The sequence below is a fragment of the Quercus suber genome, unplaced genomic scaffold (genome assembly GCF_002906115.3).
Source record: "Quercus suber isolate HL8 unplaced genomic scaffold, Cork oak 2.0 scaffold_55, whole genome shotgun sequence".
Classification (NCBI taxonomy): Eukaryota; Viridiplantae; Streptophyta; class Magnoliopsida; order Fagales; family Fagaceae; genus Quercus; species Quercus suber.
Window position 1 is genome coordinate 597,523 of NW_027069520.1, and position 13,426 is coordinate 610,948.

Consider the following 13,426-nt stretch of genomic DNA (forward strand, 5'->3'; position numbering starts at 1 on the left):
GCAAAAGGCCTATGGAGGATAAGCCAGTGTCCTCGCAGGAGGAGGACAACACTCTGCGGCCGTCCAAGCAGCTCAAGATAGGCGGCAAAAGTCAGGACAAGCAGGTCGACACCACCTCGTCCGAGGCCCACGCCTGGCTCCCAATCCCAATGCTCTATGAGGAGCCCTTGAGGGATGACGCCTCCCTCAGAGACTTCAACGAGGGCGAAGGCGCGCACGTGGCCGATGCGCTGGAGAGGTGCCTGTTGCTCCCGGCGGACATGGCCGAGCTGAACTCCTTGAGGAGCAAGCAGGTCTTCCTCAGCCTTAAGCGATATATGGGGATGGTAAGGGCTATAACTTCGACTGCCCTCCATTTCTTTTCCTTTTCCCTTCCCCTTTTTTCTTTGTTGGGCTTATAATGCATTGGTTACTCTGGCAGGCTGTCCAGGCCATCTATAGATTGGAGGAGGCGGCCAACGACCAGGGGAAGGCCTTTGACCAAGAGCGTGATTGGCGGTTTCAGGCTACTAAGACCCTGAAGAACTCCGAGGCTAACCTTGCCAAGGCCCGAGAGGACTTGAAGGCGATGACCAAGGCTCGGGACAGTGCAGAGTCTGATCTTGAAGGTGCCCAGAACCAGGCCAAGGAGCAGACAAGGCGCCTGGGCGAGGCGGAGGAGCAGCTGCAGATCGCGAGGGATCTGATCGCAGATCTGCAGGCTAAGGTGACTGTGGCCGAGGGAGCCTAGAGGGAGGCAGAGTGGGCCAGAGACGAGGGTCGGCGGGCTAAGGTCGAGGCGGATCTTAGTAGGGAGATGGCCCTGACTGCCAAGAGGGAGGCCGAGACTGCAGCCTACGCTGATGGGGTGGCTAAGGTAGAGGCTCTCTTCAAAGCTCAAGTTCCGGGGGTATGTAGGCGATACTGCTCCCAGGTCTGGGCTGAGGCCCTTAAACAAGCTGGGGTGGAGCCCACATCCGACCTGTGGAAGGCGGAGAGCGTGTACTACCCCCTTGCTATCTGCGAGGTCGCCCCTGATGGCGCTAAGGCTAGGGAGATTGTTGAGGAAGTGGGGGCTGCTGAACTAAGGGAAAATCCGAGTGAAGAGGTGCCCCAAGAGGTAGCGGAGGCCCCATCCGATGCTTAAATCCCCACCACCGAGGAGGCAGCTGTTCTCGCCATACCCTTGCAGGCCGTCCCCTTAGGCCAAGGCTCAGAAGACTCAGAGGTTGCCTCTGTCCAGCCTGAGCAGAAGGAGTAGATTCCCTGGCGCCTCGGTTCAACCTGCTTTTGTCGCTTGCTTGATCTTTGTCTATGCTTTTTATGGCATTTTATTTTGTTTTGTTATTCTTCTCTCTTTTTATTTTTATGTAGGGTGGCTCTTGCCACGTAACTTTTATGGACACTTTGTTGTAATGGGAGTTTAATTTCTCTTTTATTTATTTTAATTTCTTGTTGGTTTACACGCTGCCTGCTTCCTCTCTTTTCTTTTTATTTGCACGATTTTAGCTTGAATTATACGTCAGCTAATTGCGTCAGTAACAATGATAAGGGGAAAGAGTGCATGCGTGGGCAGTCCCCTTATGTCCCAAGGGTTAGTTAGGGTTTTGATCCTTTCCTAACTTAGGATATTTTGAAGTAATTAGTTTTCCCATAGGCTTGGGTCCGAGGACTATGCAATGCCTTGATTCTGTCTAACACTTAGGATATTCTGAAGTGGTTAGTTTCCCCATAGGATTGAGTCCGAGAACCATGCAATGCCTTGGTTCTGTCTAACACTCAAGATATCTCGAAGTAGTTAGTTTCTCCATAGGATTAAGTCCGATGACCATGCAATGCCTTGATTCTGTCTAACACTTAGGATATTTTGGAATGGTTAGTTTTCCCATAGGATTGAGTTCGAGGACCATGCAATGCCTTGGTTTTGTCTAACACTTAGTCTTGTCGTCAGAACACGAAATACATAGTCATAATAGGGTAAGCATTTGAATCCAAAAAGGCTTCTTCATTAATAATAATACCTTTTCAGGTTATTTACATTCCATGGACGAGGTATAGGTTTTTCGTCTAGATCTTCTAAGTAGTATGCACCTATCCCCACTACTGACGTAATTCGGTAGGGCCTCTCCCAGTTGGGTCTTAGCTTCCCCCAAGAAGGGTTCTTAGCAGCCCTTACGATTTTTCTCAGCACCAGGTCCCCCGGTGTTAGTGGGCTGAGCCTCACATTGGTATCATACCCCTGCTTGAGTTTTTGTTGGTAATAGGCCAGCTGAATCATCGCTCGTTCCCTTCTTTCGTCTACTAGGTCCAGACTCCTTCCCAGCAGTTCATCGTTGCTGCCTGGGGTGAAAGAGCTTGTCCTTAGTGTCGGGAAGCTTGTTTCCAGGGGGATTACTGCTTCGGCACCATAAGTTAAGGCGAAAGGTGTTTCCCCCGTTGACCGCCGGGGCGTGGTCTGGTATGTCCAGAGTACGTGGGGCAGCTCCTCTACCCATCTCCCCTTAGCGTCGTCAAGTCTCTTCTTAAGCCCGCTGACAATGACCTTGTTGACAGCCTCAACTTGCCCGTTTCCCTAAGGGTAGGCGGGCGTTGAGTATCTATTTATGATACCAAGCTCATGACAGTACCTCCTAAAGGCCTTGCTATCGAACTGAAGTCCATTATCCGAGACAAGGGTGTGGGGGACCCCGAACCGCGTCACAATGTTCCTCCAAAGGAATTTCTTTGCGTCCACGTCCCTGATGTTGGCCAATGGCTCGGCCTCGACCCACTTGGTAAAGTAATCCGTGGCCACCAACAGATACTTCTTATTCCCTGGCGCTCTGGGGAATGGTCCTACAATGTCCAAGCCCCATTGGGCGAACAGCCACGGACTGGACAAAGGATTAAGGACCCCTCCTGGCTGATGGATATTGGGGGCGAACCTTTGGCACTGGTCACACTTCTTGACATAGTCCTGGGCCTCTTGCTGCATCCCTGGCCACCAGTATCCCTGTGTGACGGCTCGGTGAGACAAGGACCTCCCTCCTGTGTGGCTCCCACAGATTCCCTTGTGCAGCTCTTCGAGCAGTAATTCTGCTGCTTCGGGGTGGACGCACAGCAGGTATGGCCCCGAGTAGGAGTGCCTGTATAGTTTGTGGTCCTCGGACAACCAGAACCGAGGAGCTTTTCTTCGTACTTTCTTAGCCTCTGACTTGTCTTGGGGCAGGATATCGCCTTTGAGGAATCTCACAATGGGGTCCATCCAGTTGGGACCCACTCCGACTCTAAGGATGGGGATCGCTTCCTTAGTCGCCTCGCTCACCTTCTCCAGGTGCTCGACAAGTATGGTCTGAGGTAGACCGTCTGCCGAGGAAGTTGCGAGCGTGGCTAATGAATCGGAATGGTTGTTCCCACCCCTGGGGATATGAACAAACTGAAAGGGTCAAAATTCGACTGTAAGCGCTTGACTTGGCCTAGGTATTCCTACATTCTCGGGTCTCGGGCCTCCATCTCTCCCTTTACCTGTCCTACTACCAGTCTCGAGTCTAGAACATCTCCACTGACTTTCCTCCCATCTTCTGTACCATGGCCATACCTTGCAATAATGTCTCGTACTCGGCCTCGTTGTTTGTAGCCGGGAATCCGAGTCTCAGGGATTTCTCTATGACATGATCTTCAGGGGACACTAAGACTAGTCCCACCCCCGACCCTCTCTGGTTTGCCGCGCCATCAACATATACTTTCCAGCATGGTGGCCTCGGGACAGAGACCGCTCCAACTGGCCTTTCGCCAGCGATCCTCCCTCGGTTCCCACTTCTACAGTTGGCTCAGCGAACTCCGCCGTCAAGTCTGCCAGAACCTGGCCTTTACGGCAGTCCGAGGCATGTATTTAACGTCGAAGGCTCCCAAGATAGTATTCCACTTTGCGACTCTTCCCGTGTAGTCGGCGGCCCGAAGTATGGACTTCAAGGGTAGTTGGGCTAAGACGACCACTGTGTGGGCCTAGAAATAATGAGGCAACTTTCACGTGGCATGGACCACGGCAAGTATGGCTTTCTCCAAGGGTAAGTACTTGACCTCGGCTTCGTGCAATGACTTGCTAACGTAGTAGACCGTTTTTGGATGCCACCGTCGTCTCGTATCAGCACCAGGCTCACAGTGTGGTTCACCACAGTAATGTATGCGTATAGGACCTCGTCAGCCTCTGGTTTAGACATGATGGGTGGCCGGGCCAGGTAATCCTTGAGCTGTTGGAAGGCCGTGGCACATTCCTCGGACCACTCAAATCCCTTCCACTTGTTAAGCAGGAGGTAGAACGGTCTGCAGCGGTCGACCGACCTAGAAATGAATCGATTCAGGGCGTGATCATCCCAGCAAGCCTTTAGATCTCTTTGGGGTTTTGCGGAGGCCTTAGGTTTTGGATAGCTCTGATTTGTCGGGTTGACCTCGATCCCCGATGGGTGATGACCTCGATCCCGCCCGGGTGGTGTGCCTGAACTGTGCCCGATCTTAGCCAAGATTGGACGCATTTAGTCGCAGCCTGTGCTTTCTAGGACGTCGAATATACAGCCGAGGTCCCGCAGATGCTCGGACACCAATCTACTCTTTACCACCATATCGTCACATAGATCTCAATGTTCTTGCCCAACAACGGCTCGAACATTCTCGTCATCATCCTCTGATAAGTAGATCCAGCATTCTTCAAGCCGAATGGCATCACCTTGTAGTGGTAGTTTCCGATGGGCGTCACGAAGGTCGTCTTCTCCTGATCCTCCAAGGCTAATGGGATCTGGTGGTAGCCTTGAAAGGCGTCTAGGAAGCTCATCCGAGGATGGCGGCGGTTGCGTCCACCAGCTGGTCTATTCGTGGCATTGGGAAGGGGTCCTTCGGGCAGGCTTTATTCAGGTCCGTGAAGTCCACGCAAACCCTCCATTTCCCACTCTTCTTCTTGACCACCACAGTGTTGGCTAACCACTCGAGGTAGAATACTTCTTTAATAGCACCCGCGCGCTTGAGTTTTTTGACCTCTTCCTTAACTGCCTTGGCATGCTCCTTTGACGGGCGTCGGGGTGGTTGCTTCCTGGGGATCACCGAAGGGTTGACGTTAAGGCGGTAACATATGAAGGATGGGTCAATCCCTAGGGCGTCGCAAGGGTCCCATGCAAACACATCCAGGTTACTCTTGAGAAACTCAAGCAACTCCTCCTTCTCTTGGGGAGGCAGTTGGATTCCAACCTGAAAAAATCTCTCCTGGTCATCGTTGATGACCACTTTCTCTAGGCCTTCGAGCATTGCTTCCTCGGCGGCCGTGTCAGCTGGTGCCACTGAGGCGGTTAGCTGCTATAAGTTTTTGGCCAAGGTGGCCGAGGGCTCTGTATCTTGCAGGCGTGAGGTGGCCGCGACCATACACCGCCTTGCCGTTGACTGGCACCCTCGGATTTCGAGGATTCGGTCTCCAGATGGGAACTTCACTTTCTGGTGCAAGGAAGAGGTGACACCTCCTAAGGTGTGGAGCCAAGGCCTTCCCACAATGGCAGTGTAGGGGGAACACGTGTTCACCACAATAAAGTCCACCTCCACTACTTCCGGGCAAGTCTGGATGGGCAGCCTGATCATGCCCTCCGGGGTGACCAGCTTCCCATCGAAGCTCATCAGGGGGGAGCTGTAGGGCGACAAGTCCTCGGGCTTTAGCCCCAGCCCCTTATAGAGGTCGGGGTACATGACCTCCACCGCGCTGCCACCATCCACCATCACCCTTTTGACGTCATAGCCCCCAATTCTGAGGGTGATGACCAAAGCGTCGTCGTGGGGTTGGGTGGTTCCGTCCTTGTCCTCCTCGGAAAAAGTCAGGGTCGCGTGACAGCCTCTTTTGGCCCTCTTTGGCTTTGACTGGGACTCCCCGGTGGTCATCTGGGCTACAGACAGCACCCGCGAGGGCGTATGCTTGTTCTTCCTGGCGCAGCCAAGATCACATTGATCGTTCCAGTAGGCTATCCCATGGCTGTGTCCCTCTGTGGCTCCTGGTAGGTCTGGCCATGCTGGCTGCTGGAATGGTGCAGGAGATGCTTCAGCCTCCCCTCCCGGACTAACTGATCCAGATAGTTTCAGAGGTTCCTGCAGTCCTCCATTGCATGCCCGTGGTCCTGGTGATATTGGCAATAGCGGTCCTGATTGCGCTTCTCGGGGTTTCCCGACATCTTACTCGGCCACCTGAAATACGGTTCGTTCTTGATCTTTTCCAGCACCTTGTGCACCGGTTCTCGGAATACAGCGCCGATAGCCTGGGCGTTTGTCGCCCCAGATTGCCCTATGAAGTCTCTTCTCGGACGGGCATTGTTATATCGGTCCGACCTGGAATCCCTCCTCTCCTGAGGGATAGCCTTCTCCTTCCCCTTGCCCTGCAGCAAGTCTTCCTCCACCCGTTTGTATTTGTCGATCCGGTCCATTAGCTGTCGCACGCTAGTGGCGGGCTTACCAGTTAAGGACTTCCTCAGGCCTCGGGAGCCCGCTCTTGAACGTGTTGATGGCGACATCATCGTATTTTCCATCCAACTCGTTGTAAATCTCCCAATACTTGTCCGAGTAAGCCTTGAGGGTTTCGTCATCGCGCATGGTCAGGGACAGCAACGCGCTCATAGGCCGAGGAGGCCTGCTGTTCGTGACGAAACTGGAGCCAAAGGCCTGGGTCAGCTGCCTGTACAAGTCTACGGAATTCGTCCTCAAGCCGTTGAACCACCTCATTCTCACAGGCCCCAAGCTGGAAGGGAAGACTTTGCACATCAGCGCCTCGCTTTTAGAGTGAACGGCCATCCTCTGATTGTACTGGCTCACGTGCTCCACGGGGTCCATCTTGCCATTGTAAACGGTGAAGGTCGGCTGCTGGAACCTCCGAAGGAGCTCCGCCTCGTCTATGCGACGTGTAAAGGACGACTTGGAGAGGCGGTCCAGCGCCCTGCTCATGGCGTCGCTTCCCAAGCCCTTAGGGGTGGGGCTGCCACGCCTACGCCTCTGACAACACTCATCCTCGTGGGAGAAAACATCACTCGGGGGTGTCGTCGACCCTTGCCTATAGTCGTCATCACTTTCGTCGTCAGAGGGTAAGTCGAGGCTGGGTTTGGGTCGCTTTCGTTGTGCATGGCGTAACTTTCTCTTGAGATCGTCTATCTCTCGCTGCATGGCCGCTTTGTCTTCCTGAATCTGAGAGGCGTGACTTTTATCCTCCCACGTGGCTGGGTCGTTATCGCCTCCCTAGAGCACGCGGCCGCTTCTATGCGTATGGCTTTCGCTGGTTTGCGAGGTGTGCATGCTTCCTTCTCGAAACCGTCCGTTCTCCTCGTTCTGGCCGTGCCCCGTGTCGCCATAGTCGTTCGGGCGTTGGGGTCTTGCTGGTTCGTGTCAATGGGAATTCCCTTGGTGAGGGTCTGACCCTACCATGCTTAGCTGTTGTCCTTACTGACGCACGAGTTCTCCCCACAGACGACGCCAATTGTAGGAACTGGATTTAGAACACTTCTTTAGGTTGATAGAATGGACCCAAGCCCAGCTTGCCCTTTAATGAATTTATAGAGTATGGGCTCAAAAACTAGGCTTTAGTAAAGGGTACAACTGCCCTGCATGGTTGCATGTGACATTATCAACTTAAACATGGGTTGGGATACACGATGATGCTCCTCGGATTGGACTTTCGAAGTTTGACGTTCTTATTATTTCTTTTAAGATTGGTTATAAAGGTTCTAGAGAGCATGGGTCATTACAGGACTTCCTGGTTCCAATCCTCCGTCCCCTTTTCAGGAGGGACTTCCTGCATTATATACACCTCTCAACTGATCCTAACCCTCCATTTGTCGATCAATCAGGCTACCACTTGAGAGCCTGTCCCATCAGCCGCATCCCTGTTCCTCCAGTGGGTTGCAGCACCCAAGGCGGCGCTATTCAGGAGTCCTGTCCTCATTAATGCAGCCAGGACGTTAGTTGAGGGCATTCAATGTAGAGCTGACAGCTCGCCTAAGGCTTGTTCCTTCGCCGTGCTTCCGTCGCTGACGCGTGGCATTAGACCCTTTCCTCCTCGGATATTCAAGGAGTCCCCTTTGATGGGGAGGTGCTCGTGTTCTTCCGAGGTCTCGGACGCCCGAGGACGGGGTCATCCTTGGATATGTTCCTTGGGGGTTGGTCCTCACGCTTTCGTCCTCGAACCCCTCGTGCATCCTCAGCGTGGGCCCTTGGGCCTGGCTGGGAATGGGCCAAGGCTGCCTGATTTCTGGCCCTACAATATCTATGACCAAAGCCATGTAATTTCTTATGATCAATGTAGATTCATTTGCAAATTAATAAAATGAGAAATTTTTCAATTTTAGTTTTCTTATTTATTTTAATAATTAAATAAGAGGCAACTCCATTGTAAAACCGTTAATCTAAAAAGGAAAATATAATCAGTCGAATCTTCATTTTAAGAAACAATAACACAACTTCACACATTCACATGGGTTTAGCCCAACACCCAAAAACGGGCTGGGAGTGCGATCTCTCACACAAATATTAAAATTTTCCTATAAAAAAGAATTAAAATTTCAAGCTTGCTATGCATGGATTTCATACTACATAAGATAAAGATGGGAATGAGGCAAAATGCATTCAGCTGCTAATCAATTTGAATTCAAATAAATGTGCTCCACTAAACGAGGATAAATAAGCAATAGGCCAATAGTAGATGAGAGAAGTTAATGGATATCTTAAGGTGGCATTTAGTTCGCTATAATGTGCCATTGATGTTATGCACATTACGATAATGTGACATTAAAGTTTTTAGTTTATTTTATTTTTTTCTAACATTATCATAATTTAAAATTACAAAATATATCACATTATCTTAATTTCATCACTTTCCTAAACAATGTAATGTTGTATTATTATATTGAGATTGCATTAATGTAAAATTATCATAAAGTAATATTATGGTGCAATGTAACATCACGACGAACCAAATGCCCCTTAAGAGCATTGGTTTAGTAATAACTCCTTTTTTTATATTTTCCACTAAAGTTGTATCAAAACTTTTATAAAATTATCCCTTTCTCTCTCACGTTTGGGAAGTTAGTCATAACACCTTTTTAGTTTAGGTTCATAATCATAACAGAGTTCTATCACCAAATCACCTACCTCTTTTATCATATGTATAAGTTTTGTCCATTTTATTCTTGAAAAAACTCGAATTTATCTATGAGCTACTTAGTTAACTAATTTTTTTCTCATATAAATTAAACATCATAACTAAAATTTTTTTTCAACTTCACATATTTAGATCAGAATGTCAATTAACAATAACCTTTTCTTTTCTAAATTGTCATCATATGTCAATAGGTAAACATATCCTCACCCTCAACACATTAACAAAAGATTCTTCTTTCCTCTTAACCAAAAAAAAGTAAAAGTAAAAGGAAAAAAGAAAAAAGGAAGGTATGAAAGCTAAACTGCAACACTCTCATCTTCAACCCTATTAACGTGTCTCTTTCTACACTCGCAGTAAAAAACTGTATTAACAATGTAACTCCAAAGCATCACTACTCCGTACAACAAAATTAACCCCACTTTATTTCTAACACTATCCACTACCCTCATAGCCGTCGATGTCGATGACAACAAATCCTGACCGTCCATGATCCTCTCTAGATCCATAGCAATTGCGCCCGATACCAACACGAACAAACCCGAAAGCACCCACCCGGAAACTCTCCGACCCGCCATTAGAATCCTCCGTCCCCTTTTCAGGAGGGACTTCCTGCGTTATATACACCTCTCAACTGATCCTAACCCTCCATTTGTCGATCAATCAGGCTACCACTTGAGAGCCTGTCCCATCAGCCGCATCCCTGTTCCTTTAGTGGGTTGCAGCACCCAAGGCGGCGCTATTCAGGAGTCATGTCCTCATTAATGCAGCCAGGACGTTAGTTGAGGGCATTCAATGTAGAGCTGACAGCTCACCTAAGGCTTGTTCCTTCGCCGTACTTCTGTCGCCGACGCGTGGCACTGGACCCTTTCCTCCTTGGATATTCAAGGAGTCCCATTTGATGGGGAGGTGCTCGTCTTCTTCCGAGGTTTCGGACGCCCGAGGACGAGGTCATCCTCAGATATGTTCCTCGGGGGTCGGTCCTCACGCTTTCGTCCTCGGACCCCTCGTGCATCCTTGGCGTGGGCCCTTGGGCCTGGCTGGGAGTGGGCCAAGGCTGCCTGATTTCTAGCCCTACAATATCTATGACCAAAGCCATGTAATTTCTTATGATCAATGTAGATTCATTTGCAAATTAATAAAATGAGAAATTTTTCAATTTTAGTTTTCTTATTTATTCTAATAATTAAATAAGATGCAACTCCATTGTAAAACTCTTAATCTAAAAGGGAAAATATAATCAGTCGAACCTTCATTTTAAGAAACAATACAACTTCACACATTCACGTGGGTTTAGCCCAACACCCAAAAACGGGCTGGGAGTACAATCTCTCACACAAATATTAAAATTTTCCTATAAAAGAGAATTAAAATTTCAAGCTTGCTATGCATGGATTTCATACTAAATAAGATAAAGATGGGAATGAGGCAAAATGTATTCAGCTGCTAATCAATTTGAATTCAAATAAATGTGCTCCACTAAACGAGGATAAATAAGTAATAGGCCAATAGTAGATGAGAGAAGTTAACGGATATCTTAAGGTGGCATTTGGTTCGCTATAATGTGCCCTTGATGTTATGCACATTACGATAATGTGACATTAAAGTTTTTAGTTTATTTTATTTTTTTTCTAACATTACCATAATTTAAAATTACAAAATATATCACATTATCTTAATTTCATCACTTTTCTAAACAATGTAATATTGTATTATTATATTGAGATTACATTAATGTAAAATTATCATAAAGTAATATTATGGCGCAATGTAACATCACGACGAACCAAACGCCCCTTAAGAGCATTGGTTTAGTAATATTTTTAGAAACTTTTTATGAAAAAATGAAAAATAAAAAATAAAAAGAAATAAATAAATAAATAAATAATTGATTTTTTTCCCTTTTTTATATTTTCCAATAAAGTTGTATCAAAACTTTTATAAAATTATCTCTTTCTCTCTCACGTTTGGGAAGTTAGTCATAACACCTTTTTAGTTCAAGTTCATAATCATAACAGAGTTCTATCACCAAATAACCTACCTCTATTATCATATGTATAAGTTTTGTCCATTTTATTCTATTTGAATTTATCTATGAGCTACTTAGTTAACTAATTTTTTTCTCATATAAATTAAACATCATAACTAAATGTTTTTTCAACTTCACATATTTAGATCAGAATGTCAATTAACAATAACCTCTTCTTTTCTAAATTGTCATCATATGTCAATAGGTAAACATATCCTCACTCTCAACACATTAACAAAAGATTCTTCTTTCCTCTTAACCAAAAAAAAGTAAAAGTAAAAGGAAAAAAGAAAAAAGAAAGGTATGAAAGCTAAACTGCAACACTCTCATCTTCAACCCTATTAACGTGTCTCTTTCTACACTCGCAGTAAAAAACTGTATTAACAATGTAACTCCAAAGCATCACTACTCCGTACAACAAAATTAACCCCACTTTATTTCTAACACCATCCACTACCATCATAGCCGTCGATGTCGATGACAACAAATCCTGACCGTCCATGATCCTCTCTAGATCCATAGCGATTGCGCCCGATACCAACACGAACAAACCCGAAAGCACCCACCCGGAAACTCTCCGACCCGCCATTAGACCCGACCCGATACGAATCGCTTCCCATCCAAACCTGTCCTCCGCGATCGATACCACGAGGCCGAGACTCAGCACCGCCATTAAGTAAACCTCGAGACCCGACCCGAGTAGGAGGACCAAGAATTCGGACCCGGGCGACCCGGATAGAGCTGCTAAAGTACGCGGGAGCTGGGCGTAGAATAGCGAGATGGCGTAGATGAAGATGGTGGTGACGGAGGGGCGTTTCCACGTGAGCTTAACGGCGGCGAAGGAGGAGACGAGGGTGGGGCGTTCGGAATGTACGGCGGAGAAGGTGGAGGTGACGGAGGTGACGGCGGCGACGAGGGAGAGGAGGAAGTTGGGGAGAAAGAAGAGAGCTCTGAGCTTGAGGAGGCCGAGAGCGTCGGCGCGTGACTCTTGCCAGACGTGACGCGCCTCGAAGCGCGTGTGGGAGCGGAGGGCAATGACTTCGAGGTGGTAGACGTGGGACTTGAGGCGGTGGGAGAATAAAGAGAGAGAAAAAAGAAGGAAAGAGAAGCGGAGGGCAATGACTTCGAGGTGGTAGACGTGGGACTTGAGGCGGTGGGAGAATAAAGAGAGAGAAAAAAGAAGGAAAGAGAGAGGAAGGGTGGCGAGGGCAAATATGGAAAGGAAAATGTGTTTGTTTCGCAGGAAAATCTTGAGGGAAATGTAGAGAGTTGAGAGAGGTGGGAAGAAGAGAAATGTGTCATCGCTTCTTTCGAACATTGTCACGGGTGATGATTATGGTCTCATTGGAGTTTCTTTTTTTGGTGGTGGAGTGTGGACTGTGGAGGGAGGGGTTTGGGTGGAATTTTACCAAATTGCCCCTATCTTGCGCCGAAACGTGTGATATCGAGAGCTCAGCAACAGAATGTGGAATTGTGTTTGTGGATGCGTGCGGATCTTTGTCTGGGACTGTGGCACTGGTTTTGGTTACATTCCCTTTTGTATTTTAGAATGTAGTGATTGATGGGTAGGATTTGTTTATTGAGACTGGATGACTCGGATCAATCCTCAGATTTTTTTTACATCCATTATAAAAAAAAGTTTTTATTAGAAATTGAAAAAAGTGTCAAACTTTTTTTTTGACAATTTTTTCAATTTTTGATAAAAAATTTTCAAAAATGATTTATTAACATATCCTTTAAGGGTATGCTTTAGTAAATCCATCTTATTAATGGGTAGTATTAATGGGCATCATGCCCGTTAAGAAATAACTTTATGTCAATAAAATTAATTTTTTGACCAATTTTATATGGTATAGAGTCAATTAAGTCAATTTTTTGAGTTTTATTTGTTATTTCAATTCTATTTTTAGTTATTTCATCAATCTACACCAATTTTTTTTATTAAGTGGACTTCATAACAAATTATCTTTAATGGACCTTTTACTGTGCCCGTTAACATTTCTCTTTATTAATTAGAAGATAGAAGTAGTGAAGTGTTACCTCTCGAATAACATATTATTGTACTTTGAAAAAGTGAGAAAAATTAATAAAAAATTAGGATTTTGAAAAAATTGTACTTAATAACTAAAAAGCTAAAAATTAGCTTAGTGTCATATTTTTTTATTTTAGCTGATTATTGATCAAAGAGAAATGTTATATCCACAATATCTTCACAACAAATCCTAAGTAACAGATCATTACTGGTTGTTATTGTTGAGGTAAAAAAGTAATCT

At 46.8% G+C, this 13,426-nt stretch overlaps 1 protein-coding gene across 1 annotated transcript; it reads right to left on the reverse strand.

Moving 5' to 3' along the window:
- Window positions 1-11,463: 11,463 nt before the first annotated feature.
- LOC112013168 (uncharacterized) lies at window positions 11,464-12,471 on the reverse strand. The gene has a single exon (XM_024045553.2). It carries the CDS (start codon window positions 12,469-12,471, stop codon window positions 11,464-11,466), a length of 1,008 nt encoding a protein of 335 aa, XP_023901321.2.
- Window positions 12,472-13,426: the final 955 nt, after the last annotated feature.